The following is a 26,745-nucleotide window of genomic DNA, read 5'->3' on the forward strand; positions in this document are numbered from 1 at the left end:
CTTTTTTCACTTTGTTTGCATTTTATGCCATTAATGAGCATAAAACAGTGCATTACTTATGCAGCCCCCTACATAATTCTGTTTATACTTTTTTATTATTCATTGTTTTTTATGCCATTTTTATGTTGCTTAATAATAAATGGACCATCAAAAGAAAATAAACTTCTGTACATATCCACCTGAAATATTTCTTTTATCACAAGGTTTTCTTTTTCATTTTAAAAAGCTGTCTGCATTAATGGTTTGGCACATGGCACATAAAGGAAACAAGCTGTACAGCAATCACACACTGTAAGATATTTAACATAAAACCATCAGATCACACACCTGCTACAACATACCCAGCTTCCTGTCGTATTGAGGATCAGCTGACTGCTGAGACAAATAATGTGCTGTAGGATTTCATGCTATGTAGATATCTGTGTGTTAAGTTGTCAGTTGATTGGGGGAGAAGTCATAGTGCTTATATTTTGTTTTATTCATATTAAATTAAGGGGTTAATCACAATACTTTAGAAAAATGTATCAAATGATTTTCAACACACCATTAATATTTATAGCTAAATTATTTGATACGTTTTCTACAGGATGGTGGTCAAATGCTACAGAACTATTGGTATCAGCTCTTTCTTGGTTTATCATAAAATTTCTTTACCAAATACATTTTTTTCTTCTTCTTTTCATGCTAAATCTTTCATCTTCATCTGTTTCTTTATGACCATTTAGTGTCTGATGTTATTTGACTTGTTCAAGAAAGCGGTTTGTATCCTTTATTTTATTTTAATTACAAAACAAACTAATTTTTTGTCGTATTTTATTTATTTTTTAAAATCAGAAAACCTTCTTGTTAGTTATCTATGGAAGTTTACTGAGTGTATTTGTAACTATTGTCCCATTTTATGTGTTGGATGCAGTGACCAAATTATATGGAGACCTTTACAATATTCTACAGCAAATGTCTTGCAGCCCAATGTTCTATTCCTAGAACATATTTTATTAAAACTATATTGATACTTAAAGGGATAGGAAACCCCAAAATGTATTTCATGATTTGGATAGAACATACAATTTTAAACAACTTTCCAATTTACTTCTATTACATTTGCTTCATTCTCTTGTTATCCTTTGCTGAAGGAACAGAACACATCAAGTTAGCCAATCACAAGAGACAAATGTGTGCAAGCACCAATCAGCAGCTAGCTCCCACTAGAGTAGGATATGTGTGTATTATTTTTCAAAAAGGGATACCAAGAGAACAAAGCAAATTTAACATAGAAGTGAATTTAATCACATTCTCTTTCGGAATCATGTAAGTTTAATTTTGACTTTCCAATCCCTTTAAGTAGTTTGATGTTTGCTTTTTATCTGTCATGATTTTTTAAAGGATGCTTAATTATAGGTGACCATCATAAAAAATACTTGTTTTCTGTCAGAACCCACTAACAAGGATAAGCCTATTTAAAACATAGTATTTCTACACCTCAAAGAGGTATTATAATTCAATAGTATTTGTATCTGAGCTCTCAAATTTGTTACATTATTTTAGAACTTTGGTTCTAAATCACTCTTGAGGAGCAAGGCCAATTCTCCTAAAAAATGTTCCCATTACCAGTGTGTCTTCATTAGTGGCAATGTGTTGCAATTATACTTTGCTATTTATTTTGTTTTACTATATACATGCATAGCTAGACATACATGAAGAGAAGATTTTTTTATATATGTCCTTTCTTTTTAAGGTTCAACGAATTCTGGAGAAGCACGACCCTTTCAAGAATTCCCAAGCAAAATATGGAGCTATTTCTCCAGATGAAGTCAGTGCAGTACAAAACTATGTTGAACACATGCTGTTTCTATTGATTGAAGAACAGGTAAAAGATGCTGCAATGGGACCAATCTTGGAGTTTGTGGTTTCCGAAAATATCATGGAGAAGCTATTCCTATGGAGTCTCAGGAGAGAGTTTTCTGATGAGACAAAATTTGAACAGCTCAAGATGTATGAACTGTTGGTCACTCAGTCCCATCAGCCTTTACTGCATCACAAGCCTATTTTGAGACCTCTGATGATGCTGCTGAGCACTTGCTCGGGAACATCCGCAACAAGTGTGGAGACAGAGCTTGTAGTCCTCCTCAACCAACTGTGTTCAATTCTTGCCAAAGATTCATCAATTTTGGAATTATTCTTTCACACTAGTGAAGATCAAGGAGCTGCCAACTTCCTTATATTCTCCCTCCTGATACCCTTTATACACAGAGAGGGCACAGTGGGGCAGCAAGCACGGGATGCCTTGCTCTTCATCATGTCATTATCTGCTGAGAATAATGTTGTTGCTAAACACATTGTGGAAAGCACTTATTTCTGTCCGGTGAGTTTCTGTTGATGATCTACCACAAACGTAATTGCAACTTTCTTCCTCATTTTCTTATGGCCCATATTTTTATTTATATATTTTGTTTGTTTACTATCACTATCCATCTTCTTTAATCTTTTATTTCTTTCTCCCTCACACACAAATACACTATCTCTTTTTCTTACACCCATCTCTGCTCCCTCATCTCACTTTCTCTCCAATCTTTTATGTATCTTTCTCTCATTGCTCTTATCTTTTTTTTCTATCTACAGTTCCTCAACTTCTTTAAAGTAACATTGTACACTACATTTTTCTTTGCATAAATGTTTTGTAGATGATCCATTTATATAGCTCATAAATGTTTATTTGTAAAAATGTAGTTTTGCTTAGTTTTAAATAACATTGTGCTGATTTTCAGACTCCTTACCAAGCCCAAAGTTTTAGAAGTATAGTGATGTATATCTACTCCAGCTTGCTTCTGTTTGTGTAAAGGGTCTCTTCATTTTCAACCTTTTCAGCAGTGCTAAATTGGGAGCTTATAAGTTTTTTAAAATTTTTATACTGGATTTTTAGATCAGTATCTGTGTATATTGTTCTTTATAGTAGTGTCTATTACATGCAGTTATATGATAAATGGTGTATACTGTTCCTTTAATGCTTTATCACTAATGTAAATAATAATAATTGCTGTCTGAAGCCAAAGCTAAAAAGATTTTGGACACTTGGAATTATATTATATTACAAATATAAAATATGTACAGTACATCAATTTTCCAGAGGGGAACTGAGACTGCCCTCACCAAGGTTACTAATGATCTTCTTTCTGCTAAAAACAATGGCCACTATTCTATCTACTTATCTTACTTGACCTGTCTGCTGCCTTTGACACTGTTGACCATCCCCTCCTCCTACGGACTCTCAGCTCCCTTGGGCTCTGTGACATTGCCCTCTCCTGGATCCACTCTTATCTCTCTAATAGGTCCTTTTCTGTCTCATTTGCTGGCGACTCATCCTCTCCATTGCCTCTGTCTGTTGGGGTACCTCAAGGCTCTGTTCTAGGCCCCCTACTCTTTTTTTTTTTTTAAATTATTTTTTATTGAATTTCAAGATATAAAACAACATAATCAATTCGTCAAGATAAATCTTTGTAGATACATTCATTTCACAGCAAATTTTTAAATCATACATAACATGGTTTTTAACTCCCTCACCGGGATTAAGTATCTACCCAAGAGATGAAAAAAAAAAAAAAAAAAAAAGAAAGAAAAAACCACTTATTCTGAACCTCCCTTTTGTGAAAAAAAAAGAAAACAGTGCTAGTTTATATACAATTAGATTTATGCTTTGATGGGAATCCAAGTATCTCACCACCATGAAAACGTCCCGGGGGCTCATAGCACCGAAACATTGAAGCGAAGAGGGAAGGGGGGGAAGGGGGGGGTGGGAGAAAAGCATGGCGGTGAAAAAAAAGAAAAAAGAAGAAGAGAAAAAAAAAAAAAAAAAAAAAAAAAAAAAAAGAGAAGCGCTACCCTTATGTAGCACTGGCCCTTTCTAATAACCATGACCTAGGCAGTACCCCAGCTACAATTAGATTTAAAAATGGCGTGGCATTCTGGAAAGGCTTTAGGAAGTAGCCCTGCTGCTCTGCTGACCAGGAGCTGATCAGACTTCCCCATTTTTTAAAGTAATTCTTGAACTGCTTTTCTGAGTCTACCCTGAGATTCTGCCTTTCTACGAGCATCTGCGCTTTGATGGTGTTAGTGACCTCCCCCATACAGGGGGTTTCTCGTTGTCTCCATTTTTTAAAGAGCAAACTACGGGCTACCAGTATTACTAAATTAACCAGTTGTCTGTCCCCCGTGGTAGCCGACTTCTTAAGAAAAAAAATATGTTCTGCCTGCAGCTCAATTTTGCTCTGAAGATGGCGGTTCAGCCAATACTGGGCCTTGGCCCAGTATTGCCTGACTTTTGGGCAGCTCCAGATACAGTGTAGGAGGTCTGCTCCTACGTGGGTGCACTTAAAACAGCTCCCTGTCTTTGGCTCCCCCCATCTAGCCATTCTGGCTGGAGTTAAATAAAAATTATTTATAATTTTGCATTGAGATTCTCTCCAGCTAATACATGAGGTCGCCTCGGCTGTAAGTTCAATACTTTTTAATATATCCTCTCCTTGTAGCCATTCAAAATATTTATTAAATTTTCCCTTAATCAGGTCTATATGCTCCAGCCCCTTATTTGTCAGTATTTTTAGGTACCACCAAGAAATTGACCGTTTCCCCGCTTGATATAATTTTAAGCCCGACATTATTTGGGCCAGTCCCCAATCAGTTACCACTTCTCTATTTGCTCTTTCGATATAATGGCGTGCCTGCAGATATGCATAGAAATTATTGGTTGGAAGGTGATATTGTTCTATAAGGCTCTGGAAAGTACGTGTTTGACCATCCCTTTCATCTTTTAGTTGTGAAAAATAGGTTAAACCTTTTTCCTTCCAATCAAAAAATACTTTGTGATTGAAGCCTGCTGGGAAATCCACACACCCGATAATCGGTAGGTATGGGGACACGCGAAATTCCTGTCCCACCAAAGAGCAGTATAACTGCCATCCTTTAATGATATTAGCAAATGTTAACATGCTATCTACATTCTGGGGCAGCTTCCTATATGGACAATGTAGCATAGCAAGGGGGCTGAAAGGTCTAATCAGCTCCGCGTCTAGCTTGTAATATGTTACGTAGTCTGAGTTAGTGAGCCAGTCTATTCCAAATTTAGCTAATGCTATTAAATTGTAATATTTAATATTTGGAATAGCGAATCCCGCATATGTTTTAGAATTACTCATTTTATCTATAGAGATTCTTGGTGTTTTCTTTCCCCAAATAAAGAAAGAGCAAGCTTTATTATATTTAACTATGTCTTTCCTTGTCACAAGGAGAGGTAAATTTTGCAACAAAAATAGAATTTTAGGAAATATGATTGTCTTAATGATCATACATCTAGCCGAGATTGACAGGAAAAGTAGATTCCATTTATTTAGATTGGCTTGGATTTTATCAAAGAATTCCTTGAAGTTTAATTGATACCAGTCCCTGGGATTTCTAGAGATCTTAATCCCTAGATAATTAATAGCCTTTACCTCCTTAAAAATATAATTATGACTTTGCCTTGTTTTGTTGACCCATAGTAGCTCTGATTTCTTGGGATTAATTTTATAACCAGAGAATGTGCTGTACTCTGTGATAATATCCAAAACATTTGGGATGGAATTTATCGTGTCTTGTAAGAAAAGTAATATGTCGTCGGCATATAGTGAGATGAGTAGGGTCTCCCTACCAATCTGGACTGGTTGTATTGTCTGACGTAGATATACTGCCAAAGGCTCTAGGGCGAGGTCAAATAGGAGCGGAGATAATGGGCAACCCTGACGGGTTCCTTTTTGTAAAGTAATATATTGCGTTAAATCCCCATTCACTAAAAGCTGTGACCTGGGTTTCCTATAGACCATTCTCACCATATCGACCAAATGACCCGAAAAACCAAAGTTTTCGAGGGAGGTTATAAGGTGATTCCATTCAATGGAATCGAAAGCTTTTTCAGCATCTATGGTAATTAAGGCAAAATCTTTTTCCTTATTATTATGCCCTTCCCTTCGGCTCTGCTGGCCGACATGGTGAAAATGGTCCACCGCTGTCAATACTCTTCTCATGTTTCGAACCGAGTTCCTGTTCGGGATAAAGCCAGTCTGGTCTGTGTGTATCAATTTGCCTATGACTCTCTTTAATCTATCTGCAATAATTGACATCAGGATTTTATAGTCCTGGTTTAACAGGGAGATTGGGCGATATGCCGCTAGATCCTCTGGCTTTTTACCTTTCTTGTATATCAAAGTGACAATTGAGTCAGTGAAGTAAGGAGACTTTAAGGCCTGTGATAGGAAATAATCATTAAAAAGCTTCTTTAATGTGATGCCAATTGTAGCTGATAAAGTTTTATAGTATTCGATCGGAAGACCGTCAGGGCCTGCTGCTTTTCCAGATTTGCACTTTAATATTACACTGGCAATTTCTGGCTCTGTTATAGCCGCGTTAATTTGTTCTAGATCCCCTGCAGATATATTAGGTAGTCTGATTTTTTCCCAAAATTTTGCCTTAGCTTTTTCATCAATTCCACTGCTGGTATATATGTTATGAAAGTATTTATAGAATGCCTCCCTGATCTCTGTCGCTTGCGTGATTACCTTATTACCAGTTTTTATTGTTGCTATGGTATTTTTCTTTTGTCTGAACTTTGTTAATTTAACCAGATGTTTGGCTGCAACCCCCTGATATCCTTGAAACTTAGCCCTTGCTTTGAGATCTTCCCCTGCCCATTTCTCCCTGAGAAAATCTTCCCTTACATTTTTAGCAGAGATGTATCCGCTCCATGTAACTGAATTTGGAGAGCGAAGATATCTATTATATGCGTTCCTAAGCTGATTGGCCACTTGTAGCTCTCTAGCTTTCAATTTGCGTGTTAACTTGACCATGTATCCCTTGATTTCTCCACGCATGACGGCTTTCCCTGCTTCCCAAAAGGTTTCTGTTTTATCATTGTAACCTTTGTTCAGGTCACAATATTCTAACCATTTTCTGTTTAACCAATTAGTAAACTGTATATTTTGACTCATATAGGCCGGAAAGTGGAACGAGTTCCCAGTACTTCCAGTCCGCTTGTCTGGCCAGACCCGCAAGCTTATAATAGCGTGGTCAGATAACAATATGTCTGCTATGTGAGTTTCAATTGGACGCTTAGCTACTTGCTGACTTATTAGGAACAGATCAATACGGGAAAAACTTTTATGAGCCTTAGATTCACATGAAAATATCCGGGCATCCGGATGTTGTTGACGCCAAATGTCATTTAATTTTAGCGTCTTGATATAATTCCTGAAAAATTTCGCTTCTCTATTATTTATCTGAGAGCCTCTAACTCTGGACCTATCCATCTCTGGGTATAACGTGAGATTCATATCACCGGCTATAATCAAGTTCTGTTCCAAGTGTGGAGTAAGTTTCTGCTGGATTTTTTGCCAAAAGTTTTTCTCAAGTTTGTTAGGAGCATAAATATTGCAGAAGGTCCAACAGATGCCCTCTATCTGCATCTGGAGGACTATGAATCTACCCTGCTGATCACACTCTTGACTAAGGATTTTATAGTTAACCTTTTTATTTATGATAATGGCCACACCTCTCTTACGCCTGTTACAGGGAGTGGCGACAATTTCTGCCACCCAATTAACTTTCAGTTTTGCTATTTCATGGTCCTTTAGGTGTAATTCCTGCATAAAAATAATGTCTGCCTTCTCACTTTTTAATAACCTCAAGACATTTTTCCTCTTAATGGGGGAGGTTATGCCCCCCACATTCCAGGACACTAATTTTAAAGGGTCTGACATTTTAATCTAAGGAGAAAAGAGAAAAAAGGTGAAATAAGAAAAGAATAGAAAGAAAGAAAGGGGAAAAAAAAGAAAAGAGAAATAGGAAAAAAATAAGGAAGTGGAGAGCGGGAAAAGAAAGAAGGAAGAGAAAAAAAAAAAAAAAAAAAAAAAAAAAAGGGGAGGAAAAAGAGAAAGAAGAAAAGAGCAAAATGAGACTCCCACAAGAAACCGCCCATTCCCCCCCCTTCCTGTAACCCACCATTATGAAGACTATCTTTCCCTTTTGAGGAAATCTTCTAGTCTTCAATGCCCTCACAATATATGGCTCCCCTCTTGAGATTTTAAAATTTATGAGCATTCTCATTGCCTTTATTTAAAAATTATGAACATTCTCATTGCCTTTAATGTCCTAATGGCCTGCTAATGCGTGTTTGGACTTCTATGTTATTCTCCTGGCAAAAATCCTGTGCTTCTTTTACTGAGTTTAACACTACTCTCCCTTCCATGGTTAAAACTGTTATTTTGGCAGGGTAGATCAGAGCTGCTTTAAGCCCGGCTCTGATCAACCCCGAACAGAATGGAGCCATGGCTTTCCTTCTGGAGGCAGTCTCGAACGAAAAGTCCTGAAATAACAGAACATTCTTTCCTTCGATTGTTAGTGTCTGTAGTTTCCTAAAATGTTGCATTATGCTGATCTTATCCTGAAAGTTCAGGTATCTAATTAAAACCATCCTGGGACGTGTATTTCCATCTATATTGGTCCTGATACTTCCTACCCTATGTGCACGTTCTACCTGGAATGTGTCTCTATCTGACTGAATCCCTAATAACCTGGGGAGTGTATCTGCCGCGAATTTTAAAAGGTCCTGAAACTCCCTACTTTCTGGAAGACCGACTACCCTAACATTGTTTCGGCGGGATCTATCCTCCAGATCTTCCACCTTTAATAAAAGTGCCTTAATTTTATCCGTATTTTCCTTCATATTTATGTCTTGAATGTTAAGCTTATCTTCTGCTTCTGAAACCCTGGACTCTATTTCTGCCATTCTGACTGAAAACTGCCTGATCTCCTGCGATAAGCCTGCGATATCTTTTTTCACCAGTTCAAACTGTGGAAGTAAAAGATCCGCTAATTGATTTATAGTCATTTGTGTGTCCTGATTTACCAGAGGACTTTCCGGGTTAACCTCGCTACTTACTTCTAGTCCTAATCTCTGCTTCCTGTCCTTCTTTGGGGGCATGGCCGGGGACTTATTTTTAGTGCTTGCCATGTATTTATCCATCGAGACTAATAGCACCTCTCTCTGGAAATGGCTGTAATATGTTCACTGCTGAGTGGGGAAAAGATATTCTAACTTTTTTATATATTCTCCCCTTCTCTGCCCTCCCTTCTGATGTAATTTTGTGTGGTCTATTTTAATTCATTTACACTCAGTTTCGGGAACTCAAGACCCTTCACCATCAACTTGCTAGCTACCACACCACTAGTTAACCGAGAAATAAATTATATCGGAGAACAGGGGTTATTACATACTTTCATGCCAACAGGCCAAGCTACAATGCCTTACAGTCGTTCTGTATAACAATATAATTTTTAAGCCAATGTTCTACAGAACCTAAACCCTGAAAATTTAGATTTTTATTTGGACACAGTTTCCACTAATTCAGCCTGCTGGGTGCCGGGGCTACTACTGACCGGTGACTGACGGGGGGGGGTCTACTTTGTACTAATCTTACCTATTGGTGCCTAAAGTGTTATTGCAACATTGGTTGCCAGTGTAATCTACTTTACTAATGTGTGTTATCCCCTTATTCCCCCTTCTCCCTTCTCGCCCTACAGTCCCACTGTGGAATCTAAGTGAGGCTTCAGATGCCTGTGTAATTTATTAAGTGACAAAAAAAAAAAAAAAAAAAAAAAAAAAAAAAAAAAAACAAAAATAAGCTGACCGTTCAAGCTGTCTCGCTATGTCTCCTCCCACCCTGTGACTGTGAAAACTATTCACGCTCCCCCGCAACTTGTAGCCGAAATGATAAGGACAGTACTCTGCCCCAGCCCTCTCGGCACTCTCTATCTTTCTTTCTCTGTGTGAGTAATAATTTCAGCTTTAAGATTGTTTATTGTGTACCTTGGTGCCCTGTACCCTAGCTATGCTAACCAGATCCCTGAACCCTCAGTATCTTTTCCTTTTAATACTGGATTTACTTTAGTTTGTACAGTACGACAATTTAATTCTATTGATAGCCATCAACACAGACATTCCCCTGCAGTTTATAACAAAAATAGTAAGATCAATACTTTGTCCCAATAGAACAGCACTCTCTATCTTTCTTTCGCTGTATAAGTGGTGGTTTCGGCCTAGAGAGTAATTATTATAGGTCTTGGTGCCCTATTCCCTAACTGTGTTAACCAAATCCCTGAAATCTCGGTATCTTTTTCCTTTAACACTGAGTTTACTTTAGTTTATACAGTGCAACAATAACATTCCATTAATAGCCATCAAAACAATAACTAAAGGGTTCTATCACCCCTGATGAGTTTTATCACCACCTAGAAAATGTCACAAGATACTGTAAATAGAAACTTTCCTTGCCAGCATACATAAAGGTTAATGACAGTAAGCGGTGCAAAAGCTGTGACCGTAGTCAGTTGCCACAATGTTAGCTTTGACTAATTTCTGCTCTCTTAGTCCATATATATGATTGGGAGATTTTATTCTTAGTCCTCCTTTTATCTCCAGATCTTGGACTTTCTGTATCTTTACTTTTCTTTTCTCTTCCCTCCTTCCTTTCTCCTTTCCTTCCCTTTTTGACTATATATCAGTCCAACTGCAGATTTCTACCCTAACAGTTCCACTGATCTGTTCTAGTCTAGGCCCCCTACTCTTCTCTATTTATACTTCCTCACTGGGTAAACGTATCAGTAGCTATGGCTTCAACTATCATCTCTATGCTGATGATACTCAGATCTACCTATCCACCCCTGCACTCTCTACTTCTGTCCTTTCCCACATCAGCGACTGCTTATCTGGCATTTCTTCCTGGATGGCCTCTCACCACCTAAAAATCAACATGCCCAAGACTGAGCTTCTTCTAATCCCCCCAACTAATTCTACTCCAGTTTCTAACTTTACTATCACTGTCGGTGACACCACTATCTCCCCATCACCCCAAGTCCGCTGCCTAGGAGTTACACTCGACTCCAATCTGTCCTTCATACCCCACATTCAATCGCTCTCTTCATCCTGTCGCAACCACCTACACAATATCTCCAAAATTTGTCCTTTTCTGAGTGCTGAAACTACTAAACAGCTAATCCATTCCCTAGTAATTTCCCGGCTTGACTACTGTAACAACCTACTAACTGGCCTCCCTCTCTCCCGCCTCTCCCCCCTTCAATCCATCCTAAATGCCTCTGCTAGGCTAATCCACCTCTCCTGACACTCTGTATTCGCCGCACCCCTCTGTGAGTCCCTTCACTGCCTCCCCATTCACAGCAGAATTCAATTCAAAATTCTCACTCTGACCTACAAAGCCCTTAACAATGCAGCCCCCCCATACCTGTCCTCACAAATCAACAAATATACTCCAGCCCGTCCCCTAAGATCCAACAACGATCTACTCCTTGCCTCTTCTACCATCACCTCCTCTCATGCTAGACTACAGAACTTCTCTCGTGCGGCACCAACCCTCTGGAACGCACTTCCTCGAGCTGTCAGACTTTCCCCCAACCTCTCCTCCTTTAAACGCTCCCTAAAGACCTTCTTGTTCAGGGAAGCCTATCACCAAATCAGTAACAAATGAATTCCACTTGCCTAATAGTTGCCCTCATCTAACTTCACACTAACATCATTCCCACCTTTGCAGTCCCCAACTCCTGTTTCTCACCCTCCTACCCATTTAGATTGTAAGTTCCCGCAGGAACAGGGCTCCCAATTCCCCCTGTATTTGTTTGTTAAATTTTGTCTGGTGTCTTATATTGTACTGTACTTTTATCTTTGTTACCTATGAAAAGCGCTGCGGAATCTGTTGGCGCTTTATAAATAAAGAATAATAAATAATAATGGTAAAATAATATAAGTCCTAGGACTTACTTAGGTTACAGAGTTTACATTTTCACATAAATATATAAAAGCAGGGGAGAATATCTATGCTGAAGTTCTTGCCTGAGGAGAATTCACAACTTATCTTGACACCCTTCACAGACAAACCATTACTGGCATTTCATAAAATCAAAGAAACTCCCAGGCAACCAATTGTAATGTCCAACTGTTTCCTCATAGATTCTCTGATTTTATAAAGTGGTAATACAAGTTTTGTTTTTCAGTAGCCTGTAGTGCCAGTAAATGTTGGGAATTGCTGTGCAGTAGTTTGTTTTCCCAGGTACTTTTGGGCACCCCTGCTGCCTACTGGGATACAATATGTGAAAGACAGCAGCACCACAAGGTGTGTATCAATATCCTTTATTAGTGAGACATCACACAGAACAACAACAACATTTCGGTCACAACCTGACCTTAATCATGGGGAAATCGAGTTGTGACCGAAACGTCATTGTTGTTCCATGTGATGCCTCACTAATAAAGGATATTGATACACACCTTGTGGTGCTGCTGTCTTTCACATATTGCATTGATTTGGGATCTGTGCAGGGTCCTGACAGCGTGCACCTGGATACTGGCAGTAAGTGCTGTGCTATTTTCTATGATTGCCTACTGGGATACCACAGGAAGTCTGGGTTTACTAGGTTTTTTATCTGAGATAATGGAGTGACTGGTGCCAGCTTGGATCAACTATGTTGTTTTAATGAATTCATTCACTATACCGTGAACATTAAAACATTTAAAATTGTGATTACAAATCTTATATTTGGTGGAATGTGTAATCTTATATTTTTATCATTATCCCAGTAGATTTCCTATTTCTTTCTCTTTTGTTTTTTTGCATTTATATGAGGAGAGTGACAACTCTAAATTACTTTCTTATTGAATTTTTAAGTAATTTGTGCAGACAAAGAGTTATTGGAATTTGAACCATTAACCTACTTAATAAATGTTAGATACTGTAAACTCTTATACTACCTGAAATCTATGTCTTTTAGAGATGTGGGCGGTGCTATGGAGTTTACACTGAGATAGACGTATGCACAAAAATAAATACATGTTTTCAATGGTCCTAATTCCAGTATGCTTGCAATATAATTGTATAATTATAATTTATGTAGCAACTTTCCACTTCCTTTATGAATAAAAACAAAAACATTAATTGGACCCTAGATACTATTTAACTCAGATTATTAATTAGGGGGTTATTTACAAATCATGCTTATAGACTCAGTTGCTAGACATGTGAAATCTTTTAATATAAATGATATCCCTTTTTTAAAGTAAGAAGTATTTATTACTATAAAGAAATACTTTAGACATTTTAACAATAATTTTGGAGCCATGTAAACAAACTGATCTAGGATTTTTGTGTGACTGTTATTGGAGGTAATTTTGGCTATGAATATTTTTCTAATGTCCCAAACCATAACAATTTGTTTAAGTAATAAATGAATACATATTAATTCCTTCAAATCTATAAATCTGTAGAAAGGTCAATTTGGGCATAAACATCAAACCATGTGATACATTGAGAGTTTAGGCATTGGAAGCTAAAAACCAGTCAGCTTACTTTATGAGAAAGGCACATCTTGTCACTTAGTGCAATCTCATTGCTTCAATTAAAATCAATTTGGACACTAGTTTTGGTTATGTCCCTTTATAACCATTTCCTATAGACTCTAATTTTGGAACTGATAAATTCTAGATACTGTTTACATAAAAAAAGTTTATAAAACTACCAACCAGTGAAATTTCATATAAACGTTCTTATCCCATTGTCACAATTAGCACCATTTTGTAAACTCTCTACAAACTTTAATTATGGCTACACCGCACCCATAATATCTACCAACTAGTATGATTAAAGGGTGTGCAGCAGATCTATTTTTATGCATTGGCCAACAAGGCCAAACTTAATGAGGAAGGGTTGAAGAAGAAACAATGAAGTCAGAGCTTTTCAGCTTGTACATCAAAACATTTATCTTTGCCTGTACTTTTAATATAGCTGTCTTATTCAGTTTTAGGAAGTATAAAGCCTTTTTTGAGCAGTTAATTTTGCCTGATGTATAACAATCCCCACAGCACAGCCAGTGAGAGATAGAAAACAATTTCCCTCCTGTGTTCTGTAAGAAAATCAAGATGTCTTAGGAGCATGAAGAGTAGAATCAGAAAGAATAAAGATATGGAACCCTAGAGAAGAATATTGATTTAAGGAGTGAGGAGCAAAATGAAAGAAGTAATGCAGCAAGGTGCTTACTGTTCTGAGGCAAAGGTGTAATATACCACAAACTTAAAGGTGTAAAAACAGTTGTAGACACATGTAGCCGCCAAGAAAAACTGATAGTAGGGAAATTCAGATGAGTGGCAAGTGATAATAATAACAATTATGTTTTATAGAAATAGATTCTAAAAAAAAAAGTTTACAGAGGGTATCCCTATATAAATGTAGATACTGTATATAATTGTGTTGATTTAAATCTATCTATCTATCTATCTATCTATCTATCTATCTATCTATCTATCTATCTATCTACAGTATATATATATACACACACACATACATACACAGTATACAACAAAAGTGAGTACAACGCTGTGCCATATAACTTAAATGTCGAGTCATTCAAAATAGTATAATCTCTCAATAATTACATAATTTCTAAGTTGACAAGTTTAGTATTTTCAACAACAAATACTTTACAAAGACTGTATTGAAAATACAGGCCCCAAAGTAGAAAATCAATGCAACAAAAGTGAATACACCTGTGACCACTGTGATTTCCAATTAGCCTAACTGCATGAACATGGTTATAAAATGACCTGTGAGCACCGGAACTATCTAAAATTTGGAACTATGGGCTGTGTCTATCTGCATATCTGCATCATGGCTCCACATGGGAACATAGAACTGGCGTTGCAAGTCGGTATCACATATTCAGCGCAAGGACTTATGCGGCGAAAATGGAGACATTTTACTCTATATTCACCTCGCCACACATATTCAGGCGCAGCAAGCCTTGTGCTGAGTATATGAGCACGGTAACTTCCTAGAAGTCTTAACAAATACCAAACGCATGCGCAATATTTACCTCTCAACCGCCATCCCCCCAACCCAATAACTAATAATTGTATTAGCCCCTAATCCGACAAACCCCCACAACGAAATCTACCTATTAAAACTATTAACCCCTAATCTGCCAAACCCCCACAACCCAATCTACCTATTAACACTATTAACCCCTAATCTGCCATCCCCCACAATGCAATCTACCTATTAACACTATTAACCCATAATCCTCCAACCCCCACAACGCAATCTATTTATTAACACTGTTAACCCAAAATCTGCCATCCCCCACTATGCAATCTACCTATTAACACTATTAACCCCTAATCCGCCATCCCCCCACAACACAAACTATTAATCTAATCACTAAACCCTCTAATCTATTACCCCCTAAATTAACCCCAATTACTAAAAAAAATTGATCCCTAAGCAATTAATTAAAAATTACTAAAATAAACAAATCCTAATTTAACATTAAAATAAAAAATCCTAACATTACATAAAAAAACTAAGATAAAATAAAAATAAAAATCTAATATTACTAAAATAAAAAAATCTAAGATTACAGAAAACAGAAGTTAATTTGTATTTTTTAATGTAAGGGTGCTGATTTCTTCAGTGCAATGCCCTACAAAATATCATTTTAAGGGCTATTAGTAGTTTAGTGTTATCTTAGGGGGTGTTTTTATTTTGGGGTGGCTTTTTTGTTTTTATAGGGGTATTAGATTAGGTTTAGTTTTTTTAATTTTGGATAATTTTATTTTTTTTGTAATCTTAGATTTTTTTATAACATTAGATTTTTTATTTTAAATTTATTTTGGTAATTTTTAATTAATTGTTTAGGGAGGTGGTCTTTTTTATTTTATGTAGTTGGGGTTAATTTAGGGGGTATTAGGTTAGGGGCGTAGTGATTAGATTAACACTTTGCATTGTGGAGGGATGGCGGTTAAGGGGTTAATAATGTTGATAGGTACTTTGCGTTGTGGGGGGATGGCCGATTAGGGGTTAATACATTGATTAGGTACTTTGCAATGTGGGGGTATGATGGATTAGGGATTAATACATTTATTATGTACTTTGTGATATGTGGAATGGCGGTTTAGGGGTTAATACATTTATTAGGTACTTTGCGATGTGGGGGGGTAGCGGATTAGGGGTTAATACATTTATTATGTACTTTGTGATGTGTGGAATGGCGGTTTAGGGGTTAATGCATTTATTAGGTCCTTTGCGATGTGGGGAGGGGGCGGATTAGGGGTAATACATTTATTAGGTACTTTGTGATGAGGATGGATGGCAGATTAGTGGTTAATAGTTTAAATAGGTAGTTTGCGTTGTGGGGGGATGGCGGATATAGGGGTTTTGACATGTCAGGTTCATTTTTGGGAGGCTGGTTAGACTTTTACGGGCGAATAAACATTTTTTTGTTCTTAGGCGCTGGCAGTTCATAAACTGGCGAATCCAGAAATGTCTATTTCCGCACATTTCTAAACGTTGCCGGCTTATCCTTAATAAGGCAGTATATGATCTGCCGCCCCCGTATATGTAATTCACCCGATGTGCGAGGTGAATTTACGGGCATCGTTGGTTTCAACAGTTGCTCTGAAACTTACACCGTATATGTAATCTCGCCCCTTGTATCAAAGCCTCTGCAGTCTGCCCCCTTATTTCAGTTCTTTTGACAGACTTGCATTTTAGCCAATCAGTGCTGACTCCTAGGTAACTCCATGGGTGTGAGTACAATATTATCTATATGGCACACGTTAACTTACACCCTCTAGTGAGGGAAAACTGTCAATATGTATTCAGATAAGAGGCAGCCTTCAATAAATTAGCATATGAGCATACCTAGGTTTAGCTTTCAACAAAGAATACCAAGAGAACAAAACAAAATTGGTAATAAAAGTAAATTGTAAATGTGTTTAAAATGACATACCCTATCTAAATCATGAAAGTTTATTTTGGACTAGACTGTCCCTTTAAGCAACATACAAGGTAGATGTCTTCAATTTGGTAGAAAAACAAGTTACATTTCATTCCATGTATTTTTAGCATGAACATCTGTTTTGTTTTTGGCACACCCAATAGAAAACTTACTTTGAAAATAGAAATAATGTATGGTACAAATGAGCAGAAAGCACTGAGGTGTTATTTAAATCATACTATTAGGAAAAATTTCATTTTCTCATTGTATTTACTTTTAAAGGGATAGTCAAATCAAAATTAAACTTTCATGATTCAGATAGGGCATATAATATTAAAAAACTTTCCAACTTATTTTAATCATCAAACCTCCTTTGTTCTCTTGGTATTCTTTGTTGAAAAAACTAAACATAGGTAAGCTCAAACTGATTTCTAAGCTATTAAACGCGGACTCTTATCTCAGTTCATTTTGAAAGTTTTTCACAGTTAGACACTGACAGGTCATGCGTGACATTTCGATAACATTGTGCTCACTCCTGTGGATTATTTGAGTCAGCACTAATTGGTTAAAATGCAAGTCTGTCAAAACTGAACTGAAATAAGGGGGCAGTCTGCAGAGGCTTAGATACAAGGTAATCACAGTGGTGAAATGTGAATTAATATAAGTGTGTTGGTTATGCAAAACTGGGGAATGGGTAATAAAGGGATTATCTATCTTTTTAAGTAATGCATTTTTCAAGCAGACTGTCCCTTTAAATTCAAAGCACTTATCAATGGCAGACAGGGGACTCTTAAAAAGTTAAAGTCCTCCCAGTCAACCCCCATAACCCTATGCCAACCCCCATAACCCTATGCATTACCATTATAATGTAAGTGACCCTCCTTACAAACACCTAGAACCCCCTAAAACATTTTTTACCTTTAAGGGACAGTAACGTCCAAATTCATGATTCAGATAGGGCATGTAATTTTAAACAACTTTCCAATTTACTTTTATCATCAAATTTGCTTTGTTCTTTTGGTATTCTTAGTTGAAAGCCAAACCTAGGTAGGCTCATATGCTAATTTCTAATCCCTTGAAGGCCGCCTTTTATTTGAATGTATTTGACAGTTTTTCACAGCTGGAGGGCATTGTGTTCACGCCCGTGGAGTTATTTATTTAAGTCAGCACTAATTGCCTGAAATGCGAATCTGTCAAAAGATCTGAATTAAGGGGGCAGTCTGCAGAGGCTTAGATACAAGGTAATCACAGAGGTAAAAAGAATATTAATATAACCGTGTTGGCTATGCAAAACTTGGGAATCGTAAAGAAAGAGATTATCTATCTTTTTAAACAATAACATTTTCTGTGTTTACTCTCCCTTTAATCCTGGTTCCAGCAATGTTCATCTTCAGTCAAAACATAAAGGATTACTCACTCTCCTCAGTGTACGTCTGAACCTTGCCCATGTTTTCCTCCATTTTTATAGAATATTTTACAGTAACATTATTTGTTCATGTAATTAACCAGATTCCTATGAATGTTTTGGGAAGACTTGATCTCAAAAAATGGCTGAATGCTTCCACTTTTTTATTGAATAATCAGAAGAATGGGAGGCCTTATTTATGTTGCTGAGTTCTTCCTTATGACTGGTTAATTGCTTATCTAGGATGACTTAGAAATATTCTCTTAAAGCATAGAAAACCCCACCAGGCCTGCGCCTACAGAGATGCTAGTTGCTGTTGCTTGTAGAGGCGGATGATGGACAATGTTGGAACCATAAATTAATTGGTTTTTAATTGGTTTTCCTTGGGTGATAGAGATAACATTGGTAGAGAGAAAAGGTTAATCCTTAAGAGTTTTAGTTTATCAGTATATGGTTTGAGTTTAGCATATTGACGTCAATGTAGTGAGAAAGTCAAGGTTAACTGCTATGGGGGAAAACAAGGTTACATGGGTTAGTGGAACCAAAGTAAATGGTGGTAGGGGGGACTGGAAGTTTGAAAGGGAGGATGTGTTTAATTTAATGGGTGGTCAGGGTTAATAGCTGTACTGACGTTAGGTTAAACAGTAATAACTAGATTAGGGTTAAATATAATGGGTGGCTTAGATTTATATTGATTGGGGGCAACACAAGTACTGGTAGGTGGCTGGGATCATTTATTTATATATATATATATATATATATATATATATATATATATATATATATATATATATATATATATATATATATATATATATATATACAGTATCTCACAAAATTGAGTACACCTCTCACATTTTTGTAAATATTGTATTATATCTTTTCATGTGACAACACTGAAGAAATGAAACTTTGCTACAATGTAAAGTAGTGAGTGTACAGCCTGTATTACAGTGTACATTTGCTGCCCCCTCAAAATAACTCAGCACACAGTAATTAATGTCTAAACTGTTAGCAACAAAAGTGAGTACACCCTTAAGTGGAAATGTCCAAATTGGGCCCAATTAGCCATTTTCCCTCCCCGGTGTCATGTGACTCATTAGTGTCACAATGTCTCAGGTGTGAATGGGGAGCAAGTGTGTTAAATTTGGTGTTATCACTCTCACACTCTCTCATACTGGTCACTGGAAGTTCAACATGGCACCTCATGGCAAAGAACTCTCTGAGGATCTGAAAAAAAGAATTGTTGCTCTACATAAAGATGGCCTAGGCTATAAGAAGATTGCCAAGACCCTGAAACTGAGCTGCAGCATGGTGGGCAAGACCATACAGTGGTTTCACAGGACAGGTTCCACTCAGAACCGACCTCGCCATGGTCTACCAAAGAAGTTTAGTGCACGTGCTCATTGTCATATCCAGAGGTTGTCTTTGGGAAATAGATGTATGAGTGCTTCCAGCATTGCTGCAGAGGTAGAGGTTGAAGGGGTGGGGGGTCAACCTGTCAGTGCTCAGACCATTCGTTGCACACTGCATCAAAATGGTCTGCATGGCTGTCATCCCAGAAGGAAGTCTCTTCTAAAGATGATGCACAAGACAAGCAGACTGAGGACATGGATTACTGGAACCATGTCCTGTGGTTCGATGAGACCAAAATAAACATATTTGGTTCAGATGGTGTCAAGCGTGTGTGGTGGCAACCAGGTGAGGAGTACAAAGACAAGTGTGTCTTGCCTACAGTCAAGCATGGTGGCGGGAGTGTCATGGTCTTGGCCTGCATGAGTACTGCTGGCACTGGGGAGCTACAGCTCATTGAGGGAACCATGAATGCCAACATGTACTGAGACATACTGAAGCAGAGCATGATCCCCTCACTTCGGAGACTGGGCCGCAACGACCCCAAACACACCTCCAAGATGACCACTGCCTTGCTAAAGAAGCTGAGGGTAAAGGTAATGGACTGGTCAAGCATGTCTCTAGACCTAAACTGTATTGAGCATCTGTGGGGCATCCTCAAATGGAAGGTGGGGAGCGCAAAGTCTCTAACATCCACCAGCTCTGTGATATTGTCATGGAGCAGTGGAAGAGGACTCCAGTGGCAACCTGTGAAGCTCTGGTGAACTCCATGCCCAAGAGGGTAAGGCAGTGCTGTAAAATAATGGTGGCCACAAAAAATATTGACACTTTGGGCCCAATTTGGACATTTCCACTTTGGGGTGTACTCACTTTTGTTGCCAATGGTTTAGACATTAATGACTGTGTGTTGAGTTATTTTGAGGGGACAGCAAATTTACACTGTTATACAGGCTGTACACTTACTACTTTACATTGTAGCAAAGTGTCATTTATTCAGTGTTGTCACATGAAAAGATATAATAAAATATTTACAAAAATGTGAGGGGTTTACTCATTTTTGTGAGATACAGTATATATATATATATATATATATATATATATATATATATATATATATATATATATATATATATATATATATATGATTGATTGATAGATAGATAGATAGAACACCAGCACAATTTCTTAATTTACCCCTGGACAGTAGTGTGCAGTATTATTAAATTTTACTTTACTCATCAGGCGCCTTGATTGTTGCAGTAACCTCTGTATCTGGCACTCTGGATAGAGAATTTCTTAGTAGCAATGCTAAATAATGTTAATATCCCAACTATACGAGAGTATCCTCAACTCACAGTATTTAGGTTTTTTTGGAGGACTTCCTGCCCCGCCTCGTATCCTGTCTGCTAGGCAGAGTAGAATGTTGAATGAAAGCTTCTGCTTTGCTCCAGAGAGAGCACCAAGTGTACCTATTAGTGCTTAAATAGAACACCAGAATGTTGGGAAATCAGATACATTTTATTATACTAAAATAAAGCAATGAGTACCCTTTAGAAAGTACTTAGCTTTCAGTAGTTAATGGCTCATTAATTGTTAAAGGTAGATCATTGTAATCACACACAGGAGGAACTTCATCTCATCAGGTGACAAAACACTTTGTGGAAGCAATTTCAGCAAAGTATTCAGAACAGCAGCTTGTTCATTTCTTTGTTCTGCTTGGAAGACCTACAAACAAATTGTGCAGGTTTCTGTGTTCAGCTAAAGCCCCTTTTCAATTTTAATTTGCATACAGGTTTGAGCCATTTGCACCTACAAAGATTTACTCACAAACCATCAGCATCTATGCCCATTCAATTTGCAATCTGCTCTCAGATCTGTCTCAAATCAAAACCAGATCACTACAACTCTAAACTAATCCAACTGTATCTCATCCAAATGCTTCTAGCTTGAGCTTCAGTTTTGAGTTATTGTAAAAATTATACTCTCCCCCCAGCAGTGCTGCCCTCCTCCCCCCGGCCAGGTCTTAAAACATGTATTATTCATAATAAGAGTTAGTTTTCATGCTACATTCACTAAATAACTTTCAAGGACACAGCTTGCAGAGGATAAGGTAAATGATCCTAAGGGGTAGATTTATCAAAGCAATTTGCCACTAATTGCGGGCAAAATAACGCATATGGACCAATCGCCATATTTATGAATGCAATCTGCGTCTATAATTGCGCAAATTTGAAAGAAACTTCTGCGCACTCCACTTGCATTCACCTAGGCTCACGGGTGCGCTCCTGAGTGCACCAATATACATTAGTAATAGGCGTATTTTCACAGCCCGACCTACAAATACGCCCAGTTTCTTATTTATCATTGTTTTGAGCAGAGAACTGAAATTTCTCCTTAAAGGGATAGTCTAGGTCAAAATAAACTTTCATGATTCAGATAGAGCATGTAATTTTAAACAATTTTCCAATTTACTTTTATCACCAATTTTGCTTTGTTCTCTTGGTATTCTTAGTTGAAAGCTTAACCTAGGAGGTTCATATGCTAATTTCTTAGACCTTGGAGCACACCTCTTTTCAGATTGCATTTTAACAGTTTTTCACCACTAGAGGGTGTTAGTTCACGCATTTCATATAGATAGTTGGTTAAATATCTCTCTACTTAAGCGCCAACTACACCTATGTGCCCGGATAAAAGTATAACCTAGCTTCCACCAAAGGAAATATAGCTACAAGTCAAAGGGATTCCCAGGCGCCAATAAACAAAGGCTAGGTGTGACGAGAGTACATGTAAAAGTTGATTTTAATAAACAATATTAAAATATACTAATAAAATTGATTCAATATTAAAAATGTTAAACAGGTTGTAACTTCTAATTCATGGATCCATGAAAATACAGTATATAAAAAAACAATACAATACAAATGAATACAAAGATATGCTTGAATGGCCTGAGTGGGTTCAAAGGCTTGTGTAGATAAAAACCATAGGTGCTGTATAGAGCTGTGTATATAACAGATACAACAATGATAAAGAGAATAAAAAAGGCAATAACAGCGTGTGTCCGAATAAAGTGTCCTCAAAGTCCTGATACTGGTGTTCTAAATTTGATGAAAAAAAGTCCCGTGAATAAAGTCAATCCCAATTTAGTGTAGTATAACAAATCCAAAAAATTGTATCCCAAAAACAATTTATATCCAACGTATCCAAAAAGAAAATGTTTTTTCAAAAATTGAAACAAAGTGTGAAAAAGGGGAAAATATGAAAAAATAATAATAAAATGTGAAAAAATGTGCTTAATAACAAGTACTATTCATTTGTATTTTTTTGTATTCATTTGTATTGTTTTTTTATATACTGTATTTTCATGGATCCATGAATTAGAAGTTACAACCTGTTTAACATTTTTAATATTGAATCAATTTTATTAGTATATTTTAATATTGTTTATTAAAATCAACTTTTACATGTACTCTCGTCACACCTAGCCTTTGTTTATTGGCGCCTGGGAATCCCTTTGACTTGTAGCTACATTTCATATAGATAACACTGTGCTCGTGCACGTGAAGTTATCTGGGAGCAGGCACTGATTGGCTAGACTGCAAGTCTGTCAAAAGAACTGAAAAAAGGGGCAGTTTGCAGAGGCTTAGATACAAGATAATCACAGAGGTTAAAAGTATATTATTATAACTGTGTTGGTTATGCAAAACTGGGGAATGGGTAATAAAAGGATTATCTATCTTTTAAAACAATAAAAATTCTAGTGTAGACTGTCCATTTAAATTGCGTGTTCTATATTTTGCCATAAAGACTGAGGCGAACATCATTATAATACATGCTTTTACATCTTGTGATGCAGTACTTTCTTCTTTTAACTCATTTTTCAAAGGCTCAGCGCCAAGAAGAGACTGTTATTGCCAGATATTTGCGCTTCCACAGGCGCATACGGGTACCAAGAGTTTTATATATATATATATATATATATATATATATTTATTTATACATATATCTATATTGTATATCGATATATTGATATATTGATTTTTGCGATCTTAAATTACCAACATATGGCAAAAACAGCACAGAAACATTATATCATATAAATATGCGCAAAATAGATACCTAAAAAACACTTTTTTTAAAATCAAGACATGGCAGGGTAAATGTTTAAAGGGATGTACTGTGAAAAATAGGGAGTAAATGCTTTTTCCTACAGGCGAAATTTGTCATTATTACGCCCCAGCTCGCCTTTTACTAAATGCGCAAAATTACATCTATTTTTTTTATAAATTCAGGTGCACATGTGCGAGCTGGGGCGCCGTTACAGGCGAAGCACATACAAAGTTTGCCTACCCTTTGATAAATCTACCCCTTTGTTTATTGCAGAGCTAGCCTGAAAACAACTAAATGTTGTTTTTTTCTAACAGCAAAGGAAAAGAACAGCTTTAATATCTGCTAATATTTTAACTGTTTAATTAATTATTTGCTCATTGAATCAGGAAAAGTTTCCAATCCCTTAGAGCTTCTTCATGCTCATGCAATCGGTAAAACTGATTTATAAGAAGCAATAACAATAATACTCAATTACTGTTGCGTTGAAATATCCCTTTTATTAGTTTGTTCTACATAAGCTTAAAAAAGTATTTTTATTATATTCATTAATGTTTTCTTATGTCTAAACAAACAGTTTAATGATACTATGTTATTCATTATAAATAACTTAAAATAATGTTTTGTTAATTGACCCCTCAGGACAGGGGCAAGTGATGAAGATTGGAGCAAAGTTCAGATTTAAACAATTGATGGTAAAAAGGAAATCAAGAAATCGTCATTGCGATCACTTGAGTTCAATGCCGGGATCGGATCATGGGGACTGCCTATGATGCTAGGCATGTCCCCTAGTCAGATTTTCCATTTCCTAAAAGAGTGTAGAGACAAAGCTCAGAGGTTGATCAAAGAAGACAGGGTCTGGAGTAAATGGATATGAGAGAGGAAATATAGTTGGGAGTGAGGCTGCTGGGTACTTTATAGGTTAGGATTAATACTTTGAATTGTATTCTTTATGGTGAGCCAGCGTAGAGAATGGAAAAGCGGAGCAGCTGATGTAGTTCGGCGACATAGGGCTAGATTATGAGTGGAGCTCTATTTTTCAATTCCGCTTTCGCTCTAACTGCGTTTGACTTCGGCTTTTTGCAAGCGTCGAGTACTGCACATATTACAAGTTGAAAGTAAAAAGTTTTTGCTTGTGCACTAACCCGATGCAAGCAAAAAAAACAAAGTATTCCCTCATAGACTTTAATGGAGTAAGAAAAGATGGAAAAAACACCCTTATTCGTGCGCAAACCGGATCACATTTTCTCAAGTGCGCTAACCTGATATGAAATATGAATATGTCACATTCCCATGTTCTTCACATAGGTGAATATGTTTTATTTATTCATGAATACATATTGGTTTTTTTTGTACAATATATATATATATATATATATATATATATATATATATATATATATATATATATATATATATATACCTATATATAGATTATTATGTAGGAATAGATATATACAGATATATATACATATATAGGGATATCTATTTATATAAATGTGTATATATAGATATATACAGATATATATATATATATATAAATAAATATCTTTTTATATATATAGAGAGAGAGATATATAGATATATATAGGAATATCTATTTACAAATACATAGAACATATTCCCCTAAGTGAAGAACATTGAATTGTGAAATATTTACTGTAAATGCATAGTTAAACACTTTATTAAATATGAATATTGCATAAATATGATTTTACATTTTTTCAGCTACTTGACTGCAAAAGGCTTCAATGCAATTATATATATATATGGATTTATATGTTTATATGTGTATATATGTCTGTAAATACATATATACTTATATAAAGACATAAATACATATGTACACACATATAAATATTTATATATATATATACACACACACACACACACACACATATTTTGACATGTAAGTATGTATGTATCTCTATGTTAAAGGCCTTTGCAGTCCATTATTTGTCTCTAACATCTGAGACCCCATATCTTTAATCCTTATAACTTTTTTGTGCAATTTTTTTAAATATTTTCTTTATTAGATAGTGCTATTATAATTGTAAATGTAATTTTAAATGTAATTTTGATGTATTTTGAGACAATATTTTGACTTGCATAACAATTAACCAGAGCTCTGAGGTCGAGCTATCCCAACGAGCATTAAATTAAATTTCGATTGAGTGAACATGTTTACTTTCAACTTGTAATACGCTCACTACATCCAACACGCGCAAACAGCAGCGATAACCCAATATGGCTAATGTGCGACAGTTAGTGCACCACTCGTCTAGCTGAAGCATTCATAATAGATTGAAGAAGTGGTGTTTGGGGAAGCCATAAAGTGTTTCCTATGGTCTATTTTACCTACTAGAGTGTATTTTATTGTGTGCAACAGCTCCTGTATCTTCATTTGTTATTTGAAATAGACACTTTTACCTGTTGTATCCCCACCTATTCTGAAAATATAGTAACTAACTTTTTCTCTGTAGAAAAGCAATGTAAAAAGAAGACAATAATCTCCCACTGGGGGTATAAGGGAGATTTTTTTTTGTGTGAAATAGTTGGCTGTGCTTATTCAACTCCCCCAATTATAATTAGCATGTCAATACCTAACAGATAACAACAGGTGATAGTGTAAGTGAGCAAAACCAGGTATTTAAAATATAAAAATAAACACAAAGGAACAATTTCCAATGCATTGAATACTCAGGAGCAGATATAACAAGTCATTTGGAACACATTAAGGGGAACAAATAAACAAATGCAGGTAATCTGATTTACCAAAAATCTGTTCAGATTGGCTATTTAGATTTTGTTTGCAGCAAATATATTGCATTGCTAAATACAGGAAAATATTTCCTCCTAAAATTCAACACATTTCTGGTAAAGTTTATAATATAAAAAGGTACCTTACAGCCTTAGCCTTGTCTGGTTTTTCTACTTTTTATAGAATTGATTTGTAATGAAACCCTGATTGGTTAAGTAATTTATCTAAGCTTGGAGAGCTTTTTCTTTTTTTTTTATTATAA

The 26,745-nt window shown here is 36.4% G+C and overlaps 1 protein-coding gene across 2 annotated transcripts in view; it reads left to right on the forward strand.

Moving 5' to 3' along the window:
- Positions 1-26,745, forward strand: part of FHIP1A (FHF complex subunit HOOK interacting protein 1A) — a 477,992-nt gene that overhangs the window by 191,029 nt on the left and 260,218 nt on the right. For both annotated transcript variants that reach the window (XM_053703737.1, XM_053703738.1), the window contains exon 3: positions 1,736-2,362. In XM_053703737.1, the coding sequence (XP_053559712.1) occupies positions 1,736-2,362 (627 nt within the window). The remainder of the gene's footprint in view (positions 1-1,735; positions 2,363-26,745) is intronic.

Source organism: Bombina bombina, chromosome 2, assembly GCF_027579735.1.
Source record: "Bombina bombina isolate aBomBom1 chromosome 2, aBomBom1.pri, whole genome shotgun sequence".
Taxonomy (NCBI): domain Eukaryota; kingdom Metazoa; phylum Chordata; class Amphibia; order Anura; family Bombinatoridae; genus Bombina; species Bombina bombina.